Source organism: Acanthochromis polyacanthus, chromosome 9 (genome assembly GCF_021347895.1).
Source record: "Acanthochromis polyacanthus isolate Apoly-LR-REF ecotype Palm Island chromosome 9, KAUST_Apoly_ChrSc, whole genome shotgun sequence".
NCBI lineage: Eukaryota > Metazoa > Chordata > Actinopteri > Pomacentridae > Acanthochromis > Acanthochromis polyacanthus.
The window spans coordinates 37303598-37330874 of NC_067121.1; the positions used below are offsets into that span (position 1 = coordinate 37303598).

General features: G+C 39.0%; 1 protein-coding gene across 2 annotated transcripts in view; it reads left to right on the plus strand.

Annotated features, from left to right (window-relative positions):
* The window catches only part of map4l (microtubule associated protein 4 like), a 126238-nt gene that overhangs the window by 9863 nt on the left and 89098 nt on the right, over positions 1-27277 (plus strand). For both annotated transcript variants that reach the window (XM_051953296.1, XM_051953295.1), the window contains exon 2: positions 14984-15183. In XM_051953296.1, the coding sequence (XP_051809256.1) occupies positions 14994-15183 (190 nt within the window). In that variant the 5' untranslated portion in view covers positions 14984-14993. The remainder of the gene's footprint in view (positions 1-14983; positions 15184-27277) is intronic.

Consider the following 27277-nt stretch of genomic DNA (forward strand, 5'->3'; position numbering starts at 1 on the left):
CGTCAGCCTATTCGTTGCGCTGATTGGTTGTATACCTACCCAATTGCTGCAGAGAGATTTGATAGACAACCTTTTAGCCCGCCTCCCTCCCTGTCGAGTGGCCCTAGACCCTTGTGCCTTCAGAACATGGGTCTAGCGCGGCTAGGCTAAGTTTGATGCACATTGGTGAGGTTTTTGAGGCTAAGTCAGTAACCAGAGATGGATTTTAGCAATAGTGGTTCAAATTAGCCCGGTAATCATAAATACATTGGGACTGGAACAGTTTTTTGCAGTGTTTGCACAGGACATGAAAGGTACACATGTAAGAGTCCAATAATTGTTGTCACTATGACAACAAGCAAAGACAAATATGTGAACTGGAATCGTGGTAGATCACCTTTGACTGATGACGCCTTCCAACAAATTGATCTTGTTTATGGCTGCTGGTTGTGACCAGTCAATCATTTACAATGTCGTTGTTTTATTTGAGGCTTTAAGAGGTAAAAAAGACTAGATTTAAATTATTCTAAATTTACTAGACAAAGAAAACAACAAAATTAGAAAAAGGTCTAAAAAATGTTTGCATTCATTTGGTATTAAAATGTGTTCTTCGGGTTCGTCTTGCTCTCTTTTGACGTCCTTGGTTGAGTTCAACAAAGCTAAGCAACAGTTATGAACATTTAAACTCATCCTTAACCTTAGAATCAACATTTGTCACAAAATAATCGTAATTTGAAGGTTGACTAATAGTGTCACCCTGACTAGTTGAGTGTAGCAGAGCCTGACCGATGCTTGATTTCTGCAGTTGATCCTGATGATGATATTTAGCAGTTTAAACAATCCTACAGTGATATCTAGAGATCTATTCAATGATCTTAATGTGCCATTTGAAATTAACCAGTTCATACCCAGCCAACACACTCCTGCATCACAGTGACTTTAAAAGTAGCCTGACTGACCTGACTGTATACTCGAGGTGTAGTGAATGGATCAAACAGAGACTTCAGAGGAAACACCAAAGGTCAGCGTCTCCTGCAGAGGACAGAGGCTGAGATTCAGACCAGAGCTGACATCATGTGGCAGAGTAGAGGCAGGGAATACGGGAAACACTGTTCTCATCTTCATCGTCTTCTTCCTGAGAGCCTCCATCAGTGAGCATTCGTGATTTGAAATAAGCAAAGGTCATTTCTGTCCCGCTGATCACACAGACTGAGATTGAGATCAGAGCTGACATGAGACAGTACAGTAGTGAGGGACGGATGGGCACAAAATGTTCCCTCTGTCGCCTGATTTTAATGCATTTAAAGCTGCACACAGGAAGGCAGCAACAGTTTATCATTAAAGTCCACAGTAGATTCACGCTTCATCTTGTTGCTATTCTTCGGTTAAATTGTGTGTGCTTTTACTTTGCTAAGACAAGGGGAGTGCAGTGGGTTTAACTGAATGATATTTGTCATCATGCTTTCCAAATTAAGGATAGTCAAAATAAAAAAATAGAAATCTTGCAAGCTTTCATGTTTTATTAATACATGAACGTTAGCTTCTGTTGATTGTCCGCTATTGCAACGTCACTAAACTGAGCATTGAGCTTTGTTGGTGTTTTTGTTTGCTTGATTTTTTTAATGAAAATGTAATCTAGCATTAATTTTGATAACCTGGAATAATTTCATGCACTTGGTCCACACAGCAAAGGGCTAATCTGACACCAAGATTTCATGAGCTCCAACTAGCATAGCACAAACGAGTTTGCAACCTGAGTGTTAGCTGCTAAGTTGCATTGTTGGTAATGTAGATATCAGGTATGACAAGAAAGTTAAGATGTGGAAGGAGACAGATTAACACCAAATCAGTGAATTTTTTATTAATAGTCACTAACATTAAAGTGTGAAATGTAACTTTTTAACATTACAATGTCAAAAAATACAACTAGACTGATGTTAGATTTTTTTGTTGACTTGTATACTTCCACTATTCCAAATGTTCCAAACCTCTAATTCTGATTAATTTTAAAAGCCTGTCAATGGCCTTATACCCCCTTTAAAATCAATCTATTGTTTCCATGGATAAAAGGGTCCAAAAAGCGTAAATTTCATCATCCAGTCAGCGCAGACTGTACCTACTGACAGCTAAGGGTGCTTAAAACAGAAGTTGTGAGCTGAGATGGTTTGAGGTGATTCTCGCTCTTCACGGACGTTTGAGGTGCTTTGATCTGTACATGCTTTCCATTGATGGCGCCCAAACACAGTCTTAGGAAGTCGTATTTTCATCAGGAATCTGCCACTGTGCTCAACACTCCACCGCAACAATCTCAGTGGTACAACCCAACCTGTGACTAACTCCCTCAAAAAGTGCAAAGTCACAGCCAGCCTTTCAGAAACATCCACAGAAGCCTCGTGTTTTTTGTGTGTGTAGCCGATGCAACTGACCGCGTGGCAGTGAATCTATTGTACTTTGAATAGATCCACATGCACACCGTCTTCTTTCAAAGTCTGTGTTGACAATGCAGAAAGGATGATTGAATTCACCACATAGCATTAGCTACATTAGCTCTATGGCTACTCAGCTCATCCAGTGGTGAGTTAGCAAATTAGCATGACCTTACATAAGAATGAAAAATAAAATAATTTATCGCGAAAACACATGAGTAAATATAATTTGTATACTTGAACTACAGCTACCTCAAAACATCATCAAACTACATAATTTATGATTGTTTTGATTGAGAGACCACGAGCAGCAGAAACGACAAACCGTGTTTTATATGTATCAGAACCAGAACTGACTACAGTATGAATGCGTCACCAAGCACAGAAACATCTGTGATACCTGAATATGGAGGTAATAAGAAAGTAAAGGGGATGAAAGGATAAAGTGTCATCTATTGCAGCTCCATTACACTTCTCGTTTTATTTTCAGCATTTGATCTCCATCACTGGCTCTTGTCACTTTTTGTTTGATCACTTTGAAAACACACAATCTCAAACACAGCCTCGTTTGACACATTTGCGTAGTTAGTACTGGGGCTGATGGAACAAGCTGACTGTCTGCACCTTTGTCTCATAAATTGATGCTTTGTCTAAGTGTGTGTGCGTCTTTATAAGGACTACAATGAGTTTAACACCCACGAATTGAGGACATTTGAGAAAGTGAGGGCCTTTTGTTTAGATCTCCACTTTTCATGGGGAAAGACTTGGCTTTAGGTTTGGGGTAAGAATTCAGTTTAGGTTGGGTTAGTTGTGATGATTACAGTCTGGTTAAGGGGCTACAAAGGGCATCATGTCACTGAATGTCCTCACAAAGGTAGCACATGTGTGTCTCTGTGCGTGCATAGGTTGACACAGTGTGTTGTCAGCAGTAATCTAAACTGCAGCTCATCAGAGACACCCTGTGCATGCATGTGTGTGTGGGTGTGTCGGAGCTTGTGCCCATCAACGAGGAGACAGCGAGGAGCTGCTGAGTCACCATGGCGACTGGCTGGGCAGCCATGACTGGATTTTTGTTAACGCGTTAGACGGCATGAGACTGAAAAATGAAAGGCGTCTCTAAGTCATAGCTGTGCTTTCATTTCCCTTTTGCTTTTAATGTTCGATCAGTGATTCTTTTTCGTGTCGTTGCTATCACGTAAACACCCTCTCATCACACCGCTTCCCTGCCTGTCTTTGCTGAAGCAGGTTTTTATTAACATGAAAAGACACCAAAAGGGCAAAATAGAAGGAACTTCCAGTGTGACGTAACCATGAATGGACTGACATGACCATCGCTTTGAAAGTTGACATTTATGGCCCAGCTAATGGACTCCCAGACACATTTCAGCTGTCCAGATTCTTAGCTCCTAACTAAATTAGGAGACTAATTTATCCTCTGTGTCTGCCCGTCCTGTCGTCTTAGACATTGACTAACACATTGAAGGGAGTCGTCTGTCATTTTAGGAAGTATTCTTGTTTTCCATCTACCACACATATGAAATTAACATTGATCTTCACTTCTGAGCATGAGCGAGTCAACAAACCCAAATAGTTGCTCCTTGGACTAGCCCCTCAAAGATGGACCAGACAACTTCACAAATTCATGGCGAAAACATAAACAGTAATGTCATTAAATGAATTGAAATGTGCTGAGGGAGCTCAGTGAAACCCTGCGCATGGAGAAATTTAGATATAAAAATGCAGGCAGACGGGCAATCTTTGATAAAGTATGGGATCCTGTATTAAAGTACCTGAAGGACTTGAGTGAGGTCAATGTTACAATATGAACATCTTCTCGGGATAACTCTGTCATGATGCTGGCTGTAAAAAGGTCCTTTTCCCTGTCATATGGTATTGATTTCATCTGTTGTCAGACGCATAGCTTCTGCTTAGTTTCTGCTGCCATCGTTGTTCTATAAACTTCAGCTCAGGCTTACACTTTTTCTTGTTGTTGTTTTGCCACAGAACCCAAGCTGTGTAGAAATCCGCCATTCTGTCATATCCAATCTATTTATTTTTGATGTTGCTGCTGTTTTTTTTCTTTTTGCATCATATTTTATTTTTGTATATTACAAAACATATAAAACTATGATTGCTTTGTAAGAGACATGTATTCTATCCAATGTACACTTGGCAATAAAAAGAATATTAAAATTTTTTTTAATGAAATTTGACATTTGTTGATGTGCACAATGATGAAACCGTCTTTAAAACAATGAGGAGCTGAAGAGTTGGTTCACTGTACGGGTGACTCCTTCCACATCACACACAGTCATTTGATTCATTCATTCATTGTCAATCGTAAAACATTTATTAGTGCAGCTTTAGAATGTCTCTTTTTCTATCTGAAAATGTTCCCCAGAGCAGCTATATGTAGCTCTCCAGTCACACTATTAGCATGAATTGTAGATAGATAGATGAAACTGCAAATGAATATCTTTTTCAGTCTTTTTTATTCAAGTATTAGTGCTGTTCCTTCTGTCTATATGGCCAATTTTTCACTGCAGTCAATTGTAAAAATCCGTTTTGCAACGTTTCAGAATTTTGGGAGAATTTTCTGTGTTTCTGCTCAGGGTTTTTTTTTTTTTTTGATTGTCTCAGTGCAAATTGAACATGTGTATAGAAATAGTGCACTGGAAATGCTCAAACTGTATCACTGGTATCACCGAATCAAATACAAAGGGATCATCTCCTCCTTTGTCTGAGGACGTGATGATAACAGTTTTGCAAGATGACAGGAACACAAACCCGCTCGGCATTGTCTCGCTCTCTCTCTTCCTCTGTTCTCCCGTCTTATTGTTTCTCTCGCTCCCTCTTGAACTGTGTGTGAACCCTTCAGTAGGCCGGACAACACAACTGAAAGCTGCAGTGTTGTCCACTTGGGATCCTTCACTGAACTCAGAACTGCTGAGAAACTCAAAGCGCTGCTACGGCAAGAGATTTGTTTCTCCGTTTGTCAGTACACAAGGCTGGATATACACTATTTATTATGATTGTACTGAACCGAAGCAGAATTGCAAAGATTTTCATGACACAAAACTCATAGAATCTTGCAATAAACCAATACACTATGCTGAGTCACATCACTGTACTGTAGCATACGAAGTAGAATATAGAGTTAAACTGAACACGAGTTGGGAACCTGATCATATTCCAAACACATTGCCTAAATCACCCAGAGTTGTATGAATGGATATTTTATAGCTTTTTCATCTTGCAACAAGCGCTGTGAATACAAGGAGTCGCTCCCCAGGGCCACTAACCTCTCCATTCACTGCTGTTACATCATTAGTCCACACTTAGATGTTGCACTGAGTCATCGCTGAGCTGAAGTGACCCGCGGCTCAGCTGCAAAAACCAACCTGTATCCCACCATACAGCAAAAACAGCTGTTTTGTGTTGTGTGGAGGGATGATAAGTTGGCTTCTGCTTTGTCTGCGCCAAAATACGCCTCATGTCCAATTTTGTAGTTTTCATTTTAGAAACCTGTTTTTTTTTTTTCATTTTATTGAGTCAGTGGTGCACAAACAGCAAACACATCCTGTCATGACGGTAGCCTGTAACCTCCTGATATAACTGGCCAAAAGTCCTCATACGTCCTGGAAATGTATAATCATATGGTGCTGTGATGAATAGTATGACATATTGTGGTTGTATTGTGATGGCGGGGCTAAGCCGTGCCCTTGAGACAGCCCATCATATGTGAACACAAAACTTAAAGGGGCACTGAGGAGGATTTTCGCGGAAATGTAGCGTTGCCTACATTTCCCGTGAGCCTCGGCCCGCACTGTCGCAAACGAGCGAGCGAGCGTCAGGAAAGCCGGCGGAGTTGAAATCATTGTTGAACAATAACGTGTGTAAATGACTCCGCGGTCTAATGTTGTAAAACCGAGTTGTCAAAGCTGCTCCGAGCTACGGAGCTAACGTTCGGTAGCTCCGTAGCTAACGTTACATTAGCCAATACCCACACAGTGTTTTTGCCACAAAGTTAGTCAACTAAACCAGTCACAGTCAAACTAATCCCATAGTCTACTAACCACACATCGCAAGCAACACACACAAAAGACAAAAGAATTATATCAAACTTACAAAGAGCTAAAGTTACGTACCTGTCTAGGAGAAGCACAGCCAGCTCGGCATCTGTTTTGATTCCTTTTTGCTCCCGGAATTCTCTCCACCTCTGAAATGCCTGTCCAAGATGAACTTTTCTTTTGCTTCGTTGTCGATCTGACAACCTTTCTGCTTGCAGACTTTGCTCCGTTCGCTTCCTTTTGCGCTCCATGTGTGCCGTCTTCTCAACCAACTCTCCGCTCTGCTACTGCTAAAAACAGCTAGCTCCGCTCTGCTGCGCTCTGTCAGCGCACGCGCACCGTATTTGCTGTAAATCGCTCCGTCTCTCACAGGAAATTCTAGACGAGTCGACAAAAAATTAATAAAATACAAATATTTACAAAACCAAAATGATTCATGAATCAAAAATGGGGGCATTAATAAGTGTAAATAACGAAGATTCATCCACATTAATATGAGACTTTGTTACGAGCATAAAAATCTTCCTCGGTGCCCCTTTAAAATGTTTGGGACATGGACATTAAGAGACTCATTACGTTTGATTTGGACAACACAAAAAGAGGCACTGAAGTGTAATTTGCAGTTCAATATGTTATTGATGTGTCAAATACATCTCATTTACCCACACATGATGTGGACACATTATCTGGTAATGACACCAGATCCATGCACAGTGCTGGCTGACTTCAATAGACTGTGTGTCCCAGGTTAAGGGGAGCGAACAGATGTCATTTCTAAATTCTGCTGCTACTTGCAGCTACTGCCAGGCTCATTTACAGGAAGAAGTGGAGTTAGGCGATACTTCAGTTTACCAGCTGATCTGATCACCTTACAATCCCAGCGCATTCTGCATGGATTTACACCCTGCATTACCATGTATTTTCCCCTTATCCGGAGAAGTTATCCGGAAACAGATTCCATGTTAATACCTGGAGTGAGTAGGTTTGTAACATCACGTATTCATCCTGTCCATTTTCATCCTCACTGGGCCCTAGAATGAGCAGAGCCTCCGGGGTTTGTTTTTATCTCTGTGCACGAATGAATATTTTGTTTTAGTTGCTGCTTTGTGCTCACATGAGGATTTTCAGGAGAAAAGAGTCCCCTTTGCCCACGGATGTTTTGGTTGTTTTGGAATATTAAATTAAAAGAAATGCTTTTTTTTAATTTGCTCTTCATACTTGCCAGCAGGGTCTCTCAATCTCAAATCATCCAATTTTAAGAACAGATTCGTATATTTTTTGAGTTATTTGTGACATTTTAATTGATATAAAACACAAACACTTTATATTTTTTTAAAATTGCCCATTGGCCCACTTTCAGAATGCATTTTTGCACGTTGAAATTTGATGCTATTGATTGAGAATCTGCAATATTGAAGGGGTACATCAAATAGTCTCTGATGACGAAATAGTCCATCGGTTCTTTAGAATTTGTCATCTAAACATAACCTCAAAGTTCAATGTGAGAAGAAAATGAACTGAAAGTGGGTCAACTTATTAAGACTTAACTGGAAAAATACTTGATACATCAATCTAGAAGTTCACAGATACCATTTTAATTATTAATAGTTTCTGACATGAAAATTTGAAGCAAATCAGAGATGGACGAACAGAAGGTCCCTGATGACTTGAGATGGAGTAACCCAGCGATGATAGTTGCTCCCACGTTTTTATCAAGATTTTTGTATTTTTGTAAGAGTTTGCTGCTCGGAGGAGTCATGAGAGGACTAACTCAACTTTCAGCATAACTTCACTTTGCTCATAATTTGTTGTTTGAGCCTTTGAGACTTTATTCAGGGCATGGCTTCCCCAGCGTACGTATTTACATCCATTTTGTGATTACACTCCACGTTAAGGAATTAAACCATTTTTACACGTTTGTTGTTGACACTGAAATGCTTACTGATCTTCCTTCTTTTGCTGCAGTGTTGAAATATTACAAAGCTAGCACAAAAGCACAAATTACAATTTCTCAAAAAATGGAAACGCTACAAATTCATCACAAAAATGTACTTTTCTGATTCGTGTTCGGTACAGTGAGGTAACAAGAGTGCGATGGAGATGAATTTAACTGATGATTTATGTCCACACATACACAAATAACCACCAAATCTCCCTTGCATTATGATGATACCGTAAAGTGTTTGAATTCCTGCCAGTCGTGGCCTTTGTGTGTGTGTGTGATTGCGTGAGAACCGTCAGTGTTTTGGAGGATGAGATGATTACGTAGCAGACGGTTGGGTTCAGAGAGGGAGAGGTGGTGGATGCAGGAGCAGAGGATTGTGGGTGCAAAGATAGTTTTTAATCCCTCAGTACAGAACAGCTGCCCAACAGCCCCTCATCATCATCATCATCATCGTCATCATAATATTGATTTTCTGTGTTTCTTCCTGCCTTTTTCCACAGAAACACAGAGTTACGGTGTTTTATTTATCGCCAGTTACATCATAGTACCCACTGAATTTAGCCACTGGAATGAACTGATGTTGGGCTAACAGGTGTGCTTACTCAAGTATTACACTTTCTTATGAGTATTTATTCTTACTTTACAGTTTCTGTCTACAGTTTATTCTATACTTGTAGTCTACTATATTTCGACATTGCCATGATATTATACTTTTGCCTCGATTTTTTTCAACAGTTCCAGTTACTTTTGACTACTACTAAAACTTGAATATGACACATTATGATTGGTTAAACTACCAAGAGCTATATATCGCGGTTAAAAATAGTTCCACTCTAGCCAACTACAATACTAATGAAATGTATGCGACAGTAATGGTCTCATAATGGCCCCATAAAATGACAATACTTGTGCACTTTTAATTTGAAATTTGGAGTGCAGAACTCTTACTCATAATGTTATGTAATCCTAAATGTGATGTAATGTTTATATGTTGTGTTTTTGTTGCTTTTACTGAAGTGAATTGCCTAAATCACTGTTAGAGCTTAACCAGTTTCTGCAGCATCTACAGTTCAACTAACTGAAGGAAAGTAAGAAGCAAACAAGCTGCTCATTAAACGAATATCTTTATCATTCCACTGCAGCTTTTAAATGAATAGCATCATATATGCTACACATATGTGAAACTAAAAGGCTGCAGGTGCTACTGCTGCTTTGTAATTAATAAAAGTACCTTCCCAAATCCCGCTTTTATTTATATCGCAACTGAGTGCACCATGCCTACATAACAGTCATTTAAATCATTGTTATTCAGCACATTTTTCTCCCTAAAAAATATGTTCCATTTACACCGTTAGCCCTGAATCTGTGCTGTTTACATGAGAAGTCATTAATCACCGAATAGAGGTATGCAAAATGAGGCAGGTACTGTAGAGAGGGGTTAAAGCTGCATCAACACATTTTTGTAGGCATCAGAACACACATTTGCTTGTTGTTAGCAAAAATATGAGCAACCACCAGATGTGATCCATTATTACAGTTTATTCTGAGTTGTCCCCTAACTCAAAATAACTTAAAATCACTCTTCTTTCCCCCCTGTTTTGGTCTCATTTCACTTCTGAGAGAAAAATGTGACTATTTAACAACCAAAAGCAGCTCTGTGCCCATCAGCTGGTCATAAACTATCAACTTTATGGTGCTAAACAAATAGTGTACGATGGGTTTATCAGACAGTTTCACTCAAAGCAAAGCAAAGCAAAGCGAAGTTCTACAATAGACCAAGGAGTTGCTATGAGCTGAGCAAAACTGCAGAGTTAGGTGATAATTCTCAGTGTGTTCTTTCACATTTTGCTCAACACTTTTATACATTTCTAAACTAATTAGTGCAGCTTTAATTTAGTCATATGGAGAAGTTTCCATTTGAATCTTTGATTGTCACACTGTGTAAAAATGCAGGTTGCATAAAAATATACATCTGTAATTAAGCAAACATGTCTGCTGTCTGTTGTTGGTAATGACGGGCAGAATGGACGAGAAAATAAAGAACTCCAACTCCAGGCTGCTGAATATTTTGGCTGATGAAACGTCTTCAATGAAGCGGTAAATATTGCAGAATAATGCGCTAAGAGGGTAGCGGAGGATAGGAAGCTCCTATTTGGGATTGGATGTTTTATATATCGGGATGATGGAATTATTGAGTGCATCCTGTGGGCGGATGTGAGGAGAGACAGAGATTATGAACCAAAGAATGAGTGGATAGTTTACATGGATGAGAATTTTGTTAGAGAGAAACCGGAGACGAACTCAAAGGCAATAACAAATAATGAACTATATTTGCAAAAGGGAGAAAATACGGTGAAAATGAGACTGTTGAAGAGATAGAAGCTTGGAGGGAGGAGGATGTTGTGTGAGGTGTCCACTGTACTGTGTCCTTCTGCTAAAACAATGGCCTACAGTTCTACTCAAGGCCTGCTAACACACTACTGTATGTCCTCATCCTGGCTGCTGGCCACAGGGTGTGTGTGTTCGTGTTTGTGTGTGTGTGTGTGTGTGTGCGTGTGTTCGTGTGTGTACAGTTGCAGGACAATGACAGCTTGTTTGCCGGCAGTGTGGACGGAGGGATAAACAGAAACAGAGGACAGAAAGAAAGGAGAGTTTGTTCAGGGGTCATGCTGTCTAAGTGTTGGGATTCAGTGTAAGTTTTATGTTGGTGGCGTTTAGCAGGTGCAGTGAGGAGCAACTCATCAGCTGATCGAAGTCATGTCGACACCGACTGAACTTATTCTTTGTGAAACAGTGTAATTGATAGTGTTTATGGGTCATTCCAGAATTGGAGGACATTTGGGCTTAAAATTAAAAAAAATAATAAATCTTTGCTTTTACAGTTTTCTGCTCCACATTCATAAATAATAGATAACAAACTATCAAAGGTTTGATTGGCTCAGCTTACACATCAATGGTGGCATTTTTGTTCCTTGTTTTATTTACTGTTTGCAGTAACAGGGATGCTAACCCATGCTAATGTTAGCTTTTTCTCAGCAGCAGAAGCTAGCTATTTAGCTAGCTGTTACTGCTGACCAAGAGGACAAACTGACTGATGGAAAACAGGAAAAAGAATGAGTCTGATCCTGATAATATGAGGTAGAGTGAGACGTTCAGTCAAGGCTGACAATGTTTTGAAAATAAAATAGAAGGGAGGACATAGCTTTGCTCTACTTCTTTAGGAAAACTGTTGGATGATGCTAATTCCAGCGTTTCATGTGATTCACTGTTTTTCTCTTCTTTTACCAGATAAAAAGGTTATGATAAAAAGGTTGTTGTGGGACTTGCACTCCATGTATAATGATTATTATGTAAAATATTATGTTTATGAAAAAATGTTTCCACAATTACAAGAGACATCAATGAAAAATAATACCAAAAAAAAAAAAACAGAGTAAAATTACATTTTAGGGGGACTTCCATACTTATTTGGTATTTTTACAAATATTTTCAAACATTGTTTTCTCCTACTTTTTTAGATTCTCAGAACAAGAAAATTTAGACAAAAACTGCATGTTTTAGTATTTTGTACATGTATTTAGGAAATGTCCTCCAATTCTGGAATGAGCCTCATACTGGTCAAAGGATGACAAGAGACCAATGTAGGCCTTCGCTCATTTATTAGGAGCATGAATTATTATCATTAGTACTTCACAGTGATTCATAATGGAATACTTTCAGTTTGTGCTAAAAGTGACGGTTAGCCACTTCAGAGTCACTTGAAATTGAACAAAAATGGGAAAAGGAGTGGAACCTGTATGCTGTAAACAGTTATTTTTCCTTGTTTTGTTTGAATTATTGGAAAAAAAAAACTCGTTCAGAAAACGTAGCAATATACACTACCAGTCAAAAGTTTTGGCACACCTTCTCATTCAGTGCTTTTTATTTATTTGAATTATTTTCTACATTTTAGATTAATACTGAAGATTAACACTTTTTTGTTTACAACATACTTCCATATGTATTCTTTTATAGTTTTGATGTCTTCAGTTTTAATTACAATGTATCTATATGGTAAGAAAACAAACGAGCAATTGAAGAAACAGGCCCAAACTGTAAAGATTGTCCATTTTAAGAGTCTGTATTTCTCCACATGATAATTCTATCATGTATAATCTATTTTAAAAGCATTTGACTGTAATTTTACACAGTTTTACTCAATTTAAATCTGCTGTAAAATATGAGTGTTTTTACAGATATTTGCAGCTATTTTAAACAAAATATTAACATATTAATTATTGATTTCTTTCAAACTTTGACTTTATATATTTTGTCTTTTTGGTAAATTACAAAAAATATCAAGTAAAACCACAGAAAAAAAGCAGTAAGGACAGCAAAAAGGAACTTTACTCCTGAATTTAGCTCTTTTCAGCCCCTTTTCATTATTTCTCTATCATAAAAGCACCTGGCGCTGCATGTATCCACTTTTTGGCCCCGAAGAGAGTCTGCAGGACTGACCAAGCGTCTCACACACCTCCCTCTGCATCTGCTGTGTTCAGGGAGGAACAGAAAAGAAACACATTCATTTGACCACATGGCAGCTGACACAGTCGTGAATGAGCTCTGCATGTGCAAACAGTGTTGTCGAGGACCCAGACAGAGGCTGAGTCCTGTATGAGAGAAAAATAAGAAAGGCATTCTGTTGTTTCTAACTTTCCCTTTGAATGCTCATTTTACATGTAAATATAACCGAGTACTTGCACAGCCGTTGTGTACAGCGATGTTTTTAGACTTCGTTGTCTGCGTTTAGTCACTATTTTTTACTCATTCTGTTGTCTGACACCAGAAATAGAAAAATATGCGAATGGGAACAGTTTTGTTGGGAATTCAGCTGTTTCAAAATATAGTAAAAGTGAGCACATAAAACAGGAGAGAAACAAACAGATCTTAAAGGTTAAATATTCTGAAGAGTAAAGAAAAGTGATATGATGACATCAAAAAATACTATAGGGGGTCCTCGGCTTACGACAGAGTTCCGTTCCTACGGTGTGACGTCGGAACTCCAGTGAAAATGTAAACAAAGCCGTTACGTGCATCTCAGTGTCGATCAGTTTACATATTTGTACATCTGCAGTGACGAAAACAGTCATTAGCTCACACTGAAAGACAACTTGGTAGGAAAATGTAAACGCAGCCGTCTTAGAGCATCACTGTGTGACGACTGTACATACAGTTTTCATCCGTTCAACTCACCAACTACTTCCACTGAACCAGTTCCAACGTAACAACAAAACGCGGCACGTTAAACCGAGGACCGGCCTGTGATCAGTTCCAACATAACAGCGAAACGACATAAGTCGAGGACGTCATAAAGCGAGGACCTCCCGTACTTAGACCACATCATCTAGAGACATTTAGCAGCTTTTTGAGCATTCACCGTGACAGCAGTGGTTACAGCAAATAAAAGGTTTTCCAGATGTGTCACTAAAAAGAGACAAATTTGTCTTCATGTTGCCTTTAATCATGTCTACAAGTCTCATTGTGGCACCTTAATATATCTATTTATCAGGGTATCCTTTTATCCCATTGCACCATTACATCCTTCTCCCACTGTGGACTCTTTATACTATCTCATCTGATCTGGGTCGAAAGACCTCGGATTACCTGAAGGCTCCTGTGCTGGACTAGATTTTAGATTTTTTTTTAAATTTTGGAAACGTTTTTACCAAAGAATGGATCAAAAGGGATGTGCAGAAGTCTAGTTTCCTCTCGGGCAACTTAAATTACAGTTCACTGAAAGGTTATGATGGAGTTTTGTACATATTGATGTAAAAAACTAAATGTCTTTGGGTGACCATCTTTAATACTAACCCTTTATGTGACAGTACATGTGTAAGAAATATTGACAGAGTTGTTTTCATATTTTGGAACTTTGCGTTAGCTCAGACACTGACTTTGCTCTTCCTTTAGCTATATAACATCATAAATTCTAGTGTGTTGATTTCTTATATAAACCACCTGTCAAAAGTTTTAGGACGCTTTCTCATCCATTTGAATAAGAAAGCGTCCTAAAACTTTTGGCAGGGGGTGTATTTCAGAAAATGCAGGAAATACAACATGTTGTTTTAAAATGTAAAAATTCCATTTAGAAGAGTTTTTAAAACTGCATATGACCAGCTCTTGACTTGAGGTTTTTGTGTTATTGGTGTTGATGTTAGCCGTGTTACTGTAACTGTCACAATAAAAGCATGAATTATATGAACACCAGTAATGAACTGATCAAGGAGGCATGTCTTACTGAACTGACTGAAAAGAGCAGGGAAGGGAGTGAAAACAATGATACAGAATGCATGTGTTACTTCATCTGTGCTCGTGTGATTTGTGTGATGCATCTCTGAGTTGTCAGACGATCGTGTGAGCGGGACAATCACCTGAACCGACAGGCTTGTAGAGATGTGTGAAGTAGTCAGTTACACACAAATAATAAGTGTGGTTTTCACTGTGACGCATGGGCGGCATGAAAAAATAGTAACAAGCAAAGAGTATCGCAACTAATCGCAGCCATCTGTCCCTTCTCTGTGCAGTACCAGGACTATGGACCTGAGCCTGAGAGATGCTCTGGGTGGGGGTGGAGGTGGGGTCCCAGGAGGGGCCCCCGCTGAGGCCCTGCTGAAGAGAGACTTCGTGGCTTCGCTGGAGAAAGAAAGCTACGACGACAAGGTGGGAGAGACGGTTTCCAAGAGCGACTACCGACCCTTGCTGGACGGAAAGGACACCAAGAGCAGTGAGTCGACACAAAGACGTGAAAACGATCCAACGCTTCTCTTAGTGTGACGCTGAACCCTTCGCTTTGTCTGAAGGAGGTCAGGCTTGAGTTGGCGGGCGGGCGTGTAGAAAAAAAAACAGACATTCAGACATTTTGGCATCACTGGGTTTAAATTTAAGTCGTCTGACACAGATCTCCAGTTTCGCTCTGATAAAATGGCTGAAAGAGATAATTAGCAGTGAAGTGTGTGAGTTTGCTGCAGTTTTAAAAGAGCACATCAGAGGTTTAATATGTTTAAACCAATAACTACCGTCTGTTTACAATTTACTTTAGTGCCTCTTCCCAAAGCATGCAAGTTTCAGCCTTTCTAATATTTTACCAAACTGCTTACATTTTCAAAATAAAATACTCTTCTTTATACAGCTGCTTGGAAATTCATCTGCAAAAGATGTTCTCCCACTAAAATGTTTTTTAAATTTGGGACTTATTTTAGTTGCAGATATATACTCCCTTCTTTTATGCTAAGAGCTAGCATCTTTTTGTTTTTTCTGGCTGTTTTTTTTAGTCTAAATCATCCAGTGATGACATGATCCATATAAGCATTGGGGTCCTCCACTCTGAAGTCAGCAAAATAAATTTAATAGGCTGTTTTTTGTGCATTTGTGTTGGATAATTATCTCTATTCTGTTGAAATTCCCAGCTTATGAATTCAATGCTAAATGGCGGCTGAATGGTGAAGTTTTGCGATCAGACTTTTGCTAATCTGACTCACCGAATGCAGACTTCCGGTATCAGAGTGACCCATCTCAAAATCCCCCTATCTCCCATAGCAACAACCTCCAAGCAGCAGCCTACGTGCTGAAAATGGCAAGATTTTCAAGGATTGTGCAGTTTGGCAGCTCTGCTCCTTTTTTTTTTTTTTTTTTTAAATAAATTATTTTAATGAGTGCTCGTCTCCCGGCATGAAAATGTTGCACCAAAACAATCCTCCTGTCGCTGTTTTGCAGGGATATCATTGCTGCATCCTTTGCTTAGAAGGATGTGATTGGTTTAAAGAAAAATAAACACTCCGGAGTGTTTTTCCCCCTTATGACAGAATGATGATGGGGTGCAGTCGAACTGTTCTCCAGCACTATGGAGAAAACTGGTTTTGATAATGCACTTAATTTAACTATATAGTTGTTAAATGTAGGGTTAAAATATTGAAGCACCACTTGCACGAATTGGAGAATGTTAGTATATGGCATAAAAAAAACACTAATTTCATAGTTGTAACAGATGTGTCTGTGAACATTTCACCTTCCGTTCCCAGTTATTACCCAGTAATGTTGAACGGAAAACATAAAAACATAAATTCACAGTTGAGTAGCTGCAATAGAGCATACAATATGGTCCTTATTACGTCAGAAATGAAGACTAAGGTAAAGTTTGAGAATGTTCAACTCTCTAAACCTATCACGTATGATTTAATAGAAATAGAAAAAGTATACAGACATGGAATACTGACTAAGCAGTCTCACATTTGAAGAAAAATTGAAGCAGCGAAGGCCAACATTTCCCAGCTCCCAGACTCTATAAGGATCAGTCTCCTAAAACACCAGCACCTCTCATCATTCAACTTGATAGCATCTTTCATTAGTACGTCTCTGCCTGATGAAAAATCAACACATTTGCACACTTGTTTCTCCTGCAGACTCTCTCTTAAAGCTTGTCATCTTCCAAGCTTTCACTGAAGACCTGGATGGATGACACCGCTGTGACATGATCAGGATTCAATTTCAGGGGTTCATCAAGCCTCAGAACCACAGGAAAAAAAAAAGTCATACAACTGTTTTACTGGCTGAGCTTTATTCCTCATGAGTAAACTGACTCTGATGTGTAAAAATGCACCATAAGTAACCATTAATTTGACGCCTTCTGTGTATAAGATGACAGGTGAAGCATTTGCCTCACATCTCTGTCAGGAGCTGCTGATAGTTTATTTTCTTGAAGTGAAATATCACAGATAAAGTTTTGCTGAGCCATGGGGAGACGGATGATATCAGTCGCTAAGATACCTGACACAGGGAAAGCCCACGTAGCTCGGCAGCTTTAATTAGGCCCTCTTATTCAGCCTCCTTAGCTCAAAATGTCTCCGCTCTTTCCCCGAGCACATTTACAGTAACTGTGACTTGGCTGTAGTATTTCCTGTGATTCAAGCTTATTAGCAATACAAATACTTATATTTAAATAGTGTAGAAACTCTGCTTACACTGCACAGACACAGTATAAGCTCTGTGTCAGGATGCTTTACCTTCAATATGAACTAAGCAGCGCTAGGATGAGAGACGGAGGGAAAACGTGGAGCTCAACCGTGAAGCAATACAGATAAAAGCAAACTGCAGGGTTTGAGAAAGAGTAGAGTGGAGGATGAAGAGTACGGGATTCGTCCAGGCAGGAGAGTTAAATAGAGCAGACACAAAAGCCCTGTAGACACACAGAAACATGGATTATTTTAGCCTATAGAGGGGGATTTGCTCAGACTTCAAGGGGAGGGGGTCGTTTGTGCCAGCACAGGACTGCAGTAGTATTTCTATTCTACCGAGAGAGCATCCACATGTAGTGTCTGCAGCTGCTCTGTGGACCTGAACCAACGTACAGAGTCTCTGTACATCAGTGTGTTCATGTGTATTTGGATCTGGGATGTATTTTTAGTAGCAGGCTTTAGTCTGCTGACTGGTGCAGCTCTATGGAAAGGGCTAGCAGCACCGACTCACTGTGGCTACAGATTGTGGGGTAACGTCAGCATTAGCAAGCCTGATAAAATATGTCATGCATGAGTGGCGTTTATTCTCCGCAGTGTCTGGAAACTCAGCACAGAGAACTACAGATAGCTGAGTGGTATCCTCAGCTTTACCCACTCAGGAAAAGAAAAATGCCATAGCGCAAAATGTAGTACTTTCTCGAAAACGGCTGTAAAATTGAGATATGATTAAGTTAACATAGAAAAAATAGAGCATTGTGTTTAGCATTTATGTGGATGTATTTTATCTTAAGATATGAACCTAAGCAACTACATTACTATTGTAACCTAAACCATGATCTTTTCCTATTTGTACCAAATACCAAATAGTTTTGGTAGCTAAAAATTACTAAAAGTTTTGAAAACGACAGAAAATAGCAAAACAAAACAAAACTAAACAGCTCTCTATGTGTTTTTTATTACTCTTTATATGTTGAGGACATTTTCTCGTCACAAAAATAATAGGCCTAAAAAAATTAAGTTGCAATTTTACAGCTTTTATTCTGAAGCTTTTACATTTTGCACAAGCACAGACATTGCATTGTATTTAGGGCTAGCAAGCATGTTAGCTGCAATAAACAGCATTGCTATATCTATGTAGTGACACATCATACAATCTGTCATAAGTCGGGTTTCCATGATGTAGTTTTAAGTGCAATTTAAAGTAGAAAAGTGGCCAAATTTGAAAAAACGTCCCAACTTTTCCCTATGTAGTTGTTATGCTCACTTGAGTTTGTTTTTGACTTTTTTTAAGAGTCAGTGTGCTTTTTGGTGGACTGAAACACCTTTTTGAAACAAGTTCTGATACAGAAAACATTTAACTCATGCAGCTGATCAGCTGTTTCCACTTCAGCCTCATTTCAACTCTCCCAACTATTCTGTCTTAGGTTTGTTTCTTCTTCTTTGCGTTTCTGTAGTCATATGTAACACAGCTGATATCACCACCTTCTGATGATGCCACACTGCCTGGTTTCTTATCAAAGCAGTTAATGGTAACCAGCCGAGTTAGCATTTTCTTTTTCTTTCACTTTGACACTTGTATGGAAACATGTCTATAGTAGCTATGCCAGTTCTTTTACACTACAGATACCCACATGGTTAAACTCTTTTCAAACTTCACCAGACTCATTGTGTTTACATCTGAGTCCATTTTACAGTGAGCCTTTGGTCGGCCAGTCCTAATGTCACATAGAGTAACTCTACATCTCCCTTATTAATCTGTTGTATATCTAAATATGGTGGAGCTGAGGAATCTAGCAGTATTTGAAGGTGTAGTTATTCTTTAACTTTGCCTCAGGCTCTGTCAGACCAGAATAAGATCGGTTACATTCACAGAAAGTTATTTTCAGTCCCAAAAACAGTTTGACATTCAGTGAGTAACATATTACATCACTGGGTTTGACTGTTTACTTTGTTTTTTTCCTGATTAATCACAAGTTCTGATATCTGACTGACACCCCTTTAGCTGCGTTAGCCAACGTTAGCTGCGTTAGCCGACGTTAGCTTCAAGACTGATAGGACGAGCTACTTGACAGCACTAAAAATGTACCATTTTGATATTTAAGGTGATAAAATGAAGACATAATTGTATTTTGAAGAGTCTAACTGTGCACCAGCTGTCAGTCTTTTACACTCAACAGTTGCTAAATTAACTCCTTTTTCAAAGAAACCCCGTTGTGGTTTGTTTCTGCAAATCCATTTTTGTTCCAAGTGGGAAGTAGACAATAACAGTAGACGAGCAGCTACAGCATGATAAATTCACCAGGGAGTATTTATTTAATAACAGCAAACTGCATGAAGGAAACATTCAGCTTTGTAGCTTCAGATTAATATTGGGATTCTGTAGCATTCTTTTTAAAAAAATACAATTCATAAATTATTCATCCTTAACCGCTTTCTCACTGCTGAGTTTTATGTTAACAGTGATTGTAATCCAGTGATAATTTGCTAATGTTAAGTTTGAACATTTGCCTTAATTAGCCTTTTCCCCTGGTTATTGCAGAGACGTTGTGTGTTAATAATTAATGCTGTTTTTCTCGGTGTGCTGTTGAGAATACTGGAACATGTTTGGCCCTTTGGCTGAATTCAGAATGGTTTAAATAAAAGATCACGCGATTGAAATATCAGCGCTACAATGATCCCAGACTTGTGGTTTTTGTTGGTGAACAAAATACAGACGCTCCTTTAAGGGATCCTCCTCAGTCTGTCTGTTGTTTTAAGGATTAAGTGTAATAGCTTCATCTCTCTTTCCAACCCTGTCTACTCTTAAATTAGCTGAAGGCCTGTCTTTTTTTTGTCTCCTTCTCTCAGGCTTCATTTTACCGCCTCGTCCGTGAATTTTAGCCTTTTACCCTCATTCGTTCTGTCTGTATTTCGTCGTCCACGTTTCCCTCTTCGTCTTTTGCTTCCTCTGTCTCTCGGTGTCCGTTCCGGTCTTCCTCTCGGCCTCCATCCCTCCCTGTCATTGTTGCGCTGTGTCAGCCTGGAGACAGTGCTGCATTAGCATCATTTCCATCACACAAACACACGCACAATTAGCACCCAGCCAGTGGCACGGTTTGGTTCACTGAGTTGAACGTTAACCTGTCGAGCTGTCAGGCTTCCACACGCAACAATCCACGGCTTTTGGGAGACAGAATCTGGAAAAAGAGTCGAATCCGTTGCACGAGTAGATCTGCGTGTTGGGGGATTTTATTGTTTGGAAGAAAACATGAGCACAGAATTACTTGGACTGCTGTTCTCCTTGATAACAGAATCATTCAGACAAAATATTCTTGAAGAAGCATCAAAATAAAAGCATCAGTAGTCAGGTTATTCTGAATTTTAGACTGCAGCATTAAAGAAAAAACACTGGATCCTGCAGACTTTTTTACTTGAATACAGCTTTTATTTGACACAGCTAGTTATAGATCCTCCTGTATAGGGACTATTTGATTTGGAACTGAAAATGCATGATTGGTGTTGGTTTGTCTGTCTGTCTGTCTGTTAGCAACATTACTCAAAAACAGACTAATGGATTTGGATGGAATTTTCAGGGAAGCTCAGAAATGGCACAAGGACCAAGTGATTAGATTTTGGCAGTGATGCAGCTTCAAGTCTGGATCCACGGATTTGTTTAAGATTTCTGTATCATTGCGAGCATCACTGTAACTATGACAACAAGTGAAAGCGAATGAACATGGTTGTGATCCCACTACAAATCCACTTTTCTGTTGAAAATCATACAACGACTGAGCAGTTGTTGAAGGATGCATTCAGCATGGTGAAATGTCCTCGTTAAGCAGATGTGCAGACGAGATGAGAGGTTGTGCAAATGTAAATAATAAAATATGTGTAACCGTAATTCTTCCAGTATTAGTAACACACGAGTTCAAGATTCAAGTTTATTAGTTTTTTTTGTAAAATACAATGACGATCAAGTGTTTTTTTTTAATGGGTTTTAAGCATTATAGCTGTGTCGTACTGCACTCTACTGGTAGTTGTGGTTGTACTGTTTCTCTATAGATGCAGACTTTAGCCTAGCCGCGCTAGACAACCCACGGCAACGAATTTAATTCTCTGCCAGGGTGGGTCTCGTTACCCTCCATAAGCCTCGAGGCTGGATTCTCCTAAAATTGGCCGACGAATCACCGTGAAGTGTAGAGTCAGAAGGCGGGCGTAACTAAGTGACGACAGAGGCGTGACGATTCTGACAGAAACAACCAGAAACAACTAGCCTAGCCACGCTAGACAACCCACGGCAACGAATTTAATTCTCTGCCAGGGTCGACAACAAATACGACAACAGTCGTTGAGCTCCATTAGCACCGACTCTGAATAATCTTTCTGTTAACATGTCTGTAATATACTTGAGCTTCACCCATTGACTGTATAAATAAGGCTTCACCGAACTCCCGCATCCTCTGATTTCCAGCGCTCTAGGAACTATGTCAGCCTATTCATTGCGCTGATTGGTTGTATACCTCCCCAATTGCTGCAGAGTGATTTGAAAGACAACCTTTTAGCCCGCCTCCCTCCCTGTTGAGAGTTCCTAGACCCTTGTGTCTTCAGAGCTGGGTCTAGCGTGACTAGGCTAGCAGGACTTTATACTGCAATGAAAAATGAGCCCACGGTGGGTAAAAATGCCCCAGGCACTGCTCTGAGCTGAGATGATTAAAATTACATTTAGATATCAGTTTATTAAACATGGCTTCGCATCACACAGCGTTTACCACTCATCAAACGTGGCTCTGTTGTGTTTATTTTGCCCATTACTGTATAGTTATCCATACATTATGCTAACAAGATGCTAAAGGGTATAGATGGAGAGTATCCGGCCACATAGATGAGGTCAGTGTGATGCTAAACACAGATGGCGTGTGTTTTTTTAACCTTTACCATCGACCGTCGGCCTGTCATATCATCTCACATGGAGCCTGACATACTGATGCACAGCTGGTATGATTATGATCACCGAAAGCAGGAAAATGTCCTCAGGCCGTGTGTTTCCTTTACGTTGTGGTGACATAAATCTGGCCGCAGAGTCACATCGTGTAAAGTCAGTAAGTGAAGGTAAAGGCTAAGGGAGCAGTAGTTGTAGTTTTGGTTGTGATGCGGGTCCAGGAAATGAGTGTGAGTCAATGCGGTGTCCTCTAAAATGGTGGAAACATGGGAGTGCGTGTTAGAGAGACTATTTAAAACAGTGGTGACTATATAAGCCTGTAGGCTGCTCTGTATGTGACATATGGGTGTTGCTGTGTGACACTGAGGACCAGACTGACAGCAGATGTTTTACCACAGGCTCTCTCTAATGTTTTCATATCACAGATCCTCAAAATATTTGAACCCAGCGACTAATGTGGAACCTCTCACGGATCTGTTCTTGTGCCTTTGGTGCTTTAATAATTATATGGGTCAATATAAAATGGTAGGACTTTTGTATCATAGTTGACATTGTTGCTGTTTTCATGCCTAAAATCAACATGGCCGCCTATAACCCAACACCACATGGTATTTTTAGAGAAAGATTCTTGTAAATATTATATACGCAATTAAATAAAATTAAAATTGAAAGTTATTTATAAAGATATTGTAGTAAACCTGTTGACTACTTTATATTAAATAAGTCATAAAACCTTGGAGTCTTCCAGTCTTTTCTTCAGGAGGAAATGACATCATGTGGAGCAGGTCATGTGATCTGGAATTAACACACTTCCTTGAGAGGAGGTTTTGTAACGGGTAACTTACTTGAAAGTGATTTCTCGAACACGGATACAATTTGTTATTTTCCATATAAAATGTGATGTATTGCCAAAAAAGAACTATCTGTCATGATTATCTCAACTCAATAAAAAGAGCTCATTTTATTATTGTTTAGCTAATTAGAAGGTGGTTGTTATTAAATTTGTACGGTTATTTAGTTGATATTTTAGTGATATCCAGTCATTTTTTATTAATAAGTGATCGTTTCCATAATAAATAATTATGGAATTTGTAAAGATGTGATCATAATGAACATTAAAACATTTTTTTTTTACTTTTGATAGAAATGTATGGAAGATATACCCCAGGGACTTATAAAATCCCTCAGTTATATATTGAAATATTATTATATTACTGTCAATTATATTATTATATTATATATTGATATTTAAAGGCTGCTTACAATGCTCAAATAGCAACAATCATTTTACATATGGACTGATAGTGTTAAATTAGAGTTACCCAATCAAATTCTTAGGCTTTGTTGTACGCTGACTAAATAATTCACTGATTAAAAATCCTAAAGTGCTGCAATACTGTTCAGCTAGTTGCTAAAAATCCATTTAAATAACCCAGTGGGAAATTAAAAAAGCCATTAAGCAAAAGCTCCTTATGACGAAGATGATGGGAAAATGACTAAAACCTGATTAATGAGTGTCTCCTAAGCATTCGTACGTGGATAAGAGCTTGTTAAGATGAACCTGCAGGAGGATCCAAAAACTACACTGTAAAACATCATGAAGGAACTTAGTCAGATCAGCTCACATCTTCTAGTAAAGCTAAACTCTCAGCTGTTCATTCAACTCATCATTTTACTTATATTTATATTAACAATGCCTGTTTTTTTCACATTCTAATGCGGCCTGAAAAGAAAAATGAAGCATTTTAAGTTCAGTTGACTTGAAATTTCCAAAGAATTAGTATATAAGCGCACTTGAGACACTTTGGAAAGTTGCTTGATGTCTTGTTGATTTGGATTATGGTTATTTCTTGTTATAATAATCTAAACAAATGTATTTGTATTGAATTGAGTCCCTACACCCTACTGTAACTGACAGAAGGCCTACAGTTTGTCTTTGTACTGACTTTGGAAGATTAAAAAATGTCTTCAACTGCTGTAAATTGTCAATGATAAATGAAGAAAATAAATCATTAAAATTAGAAAATATAAGAGGAAAGAAAGTCCGCCTGTTACATGTGAGACCAGTTGATTCAAGTTCAGTCAGTTTAACTCAGCTAGTTCTACACCCACGTGACTAATTAATCAACTAAAGTACAATTAAGTTACATTTTTTAAGGTTGCAGGGGAACTAATATGTCAAAAATTATATATTCTCAAGTTTAATGCCTTTTATTAACAATACTGATGCTCTTTGTTGAGTAAATATTGATGTAAAATGAGAAATTATTAAATTACAAAGTAAAATCAAACATTAAACAACTCGAAAAACAATTTTCATAACTGATCTGCCAGTTTCCGTCTTCCTCCTCTCGTCTCCACTCACTTACATGCTAATACAGTCAACCAGCCTGTAGACAAACAACATGACTCATAATCTCTTCTATAGACTCACCAGTTAGTCTCCTTTTCTCACTGAATGTAAACCAGAGTTTTTCTGAAATGTGAAGATGTGTTTGTTGCCTTCAGCTGTTGGCATGTCGATGAGTTTCTGACTTGAATAAATCCCTTCAGCAGCAGCAGCAGGAGCCACATGTTCGTGAGAGGAGCTGTTTACTCTCGAGACGCTGCCACCTCATCAACTATTTAGAATTATACCTTATCCAGACGTGCCCACATGATCGCTCAGGCCTCATATTTACTTCTGTTCTTACTTCTTCATTTCAAACATGCCAGCTGTCACACAGAGAATCCACATTAATGCAACTGAGCAGAGGTCAGCCTCTAAGCAATGTCAAGACCTTTAGATATTCCTGTAAATCTCCACTTCACTGGAGAGTTGTTGTTTTCCAGTTTGAAATATGATGAAATTCTCCCCGGTGCACCAAAACAACCAGCTTTCAGAGCAGCAGCATCACCGTCCGCCTGGAGCTGAAACACTGAAGCTCTTACAGTGACTCAGGAACATTAATTGTAAAGAGCAGTGAGCTGGAAGCCGTTCACATCTAATGATTGTTACAGCATAAAAACGTTTCTTTGTTCAGATTTACAACAATTACACTTTGTGATTTATATGTTTCTGCTCTCTATTCAAGAACATGGCAATCATATTACAAATTAAAGTCCACGTTGTCATCAACTCCTAAACGTTTCAGTGGCTTCCTCATTTCTGCAGAAAAAGATGAGTCCTTCCATTAATATCATGTCCAAGTTTTTCCAGAGTCACAATCTTTGAGATCAGAGATTTCCACACCGAGATACAAGAGTGGTCTTCTCTGACCCACTTTACCGTTAAGGCTTTTCTTTTGAAGCTACTATGACCAACGTGCGCTGAAGAGGAGGACTAAAGGTCTCCATGCCTTTGACTGTTAGAAACCAGAGAGGTTCAGATCCATGTTTCAAACAGCGAGTCAGTTTCTGGTACTGCTTACATTCATCACTGTGTCAGCAAGTGGACTTTAAAGCTGAAATAACATCCAGGATTGTAGGAAATCCTGGATGTGTTTTAGCTACTTTCTTGGCTGGGTGGACCAGGCACAAAGGAGAAGGCTCCTAATCAGAATAAGAATTAGGATCAGTTTTATTGCCAATTAGGTTTTCTCGAGGGATTTGACTCCGTGTTTTTGTGCATAACAGTAAACAGTAACATGTGGATCCAAAAAAGTGTCAGTAGACAATAAGTGTTACATGTCAAATTAGAAGCTTTGACAGCTTGTAAATTAACCTATTAAAAGCAATCTGCTGTGAAATTGGTGCCAATCAGCCTCAGATCTGACATTTCACGGCTCTGTGGGTCCAGATCCCAGCTTTGAAATAATGGATGAGTCAGATTCAGTTCCTGGTTGGACATTTCTTGGTCTTTTTTGGACTGATTTGCTGCTCTAACTTGGAGCTGGGACTGTAGTTTTTCTTCATAAATAAGAAAACGCGAGGATGCAAGGATTCTGTTGACCACATTAAAGTTTCTATCAAAAAATAAATCATTTCTGTAGCTGTAGTTGAATGTGGAGATAAAAATGTACATTACCATTCAAAGGTTTGGAATCACTTTATTTTTGAAAGAACAGCAATTTTTTTTTAATGAAGATAACATGAAATGAATGATAAATCCAGTCTAGACATTGTTAATGTGGTAAATGACTATTCTAGCTGGAAATGTTTAATGGAATATCTCCATAGGGGTACAGAGGAACATTTCCAGCAACCATCACTCCTGTGTTCTAATGCTACATTGTGTTAGCTAATGGTGCTGAAAGGCTCATTGATGATTAGAAAACCCTTGTGGAATTATGTTAGCACATGAATAAAAGTGAGTTTTCATGTAAAACATGAATTGCCTGGGTGAGCCCAAACCTTTTCACTGCAGTGTACCTAATTTTTCTAATACATAACCTCACATCAGAGACGAAACAGGACCAATGTGATGTGATGATAGTGATAGCAAGCTGTAGTTTTTCAGACCTATTGTCATTAGCTGACAAGTACTGCTTCGTTGATGTAAATGGAAGCTTTATTTAAGCTAGTTTATCACAGTTTGTGGTGTCACTGCAGCCTTTTATAACTCACCAATGTTATTGTAGATAAAATGCTGCTCATTCCGATATCAAACACTGTTTTTAGCTGGTTAGCGCTTATAAAATGATATGACTGCAGGTGAAAACATTCTGCATTTATGAAGAATATTTCTGACGCAGACTGACATACCGGCACATCCGGTCGGATGTTCAGGACACACGTCAGAATCACGACCGATCAATGAGATCTATAGTCTGAGACAGAGAGTTTCTCCTCATTTCTCTCCGTCTGCCTGCTTCTCTTCGTCCTCTGTCTCTTCAGCTCTTTCCTCTGCCGCTCACTGTCCAGCGCTCTGCAGCAGGAAGTGTTGTGCTTTTCCTTTCATCTCACTGTTAATAACGTGGAGGTTGTAAAGCCGTCCGAGGCCTCAGATGTGATGGAGCGCCGGAATGAAG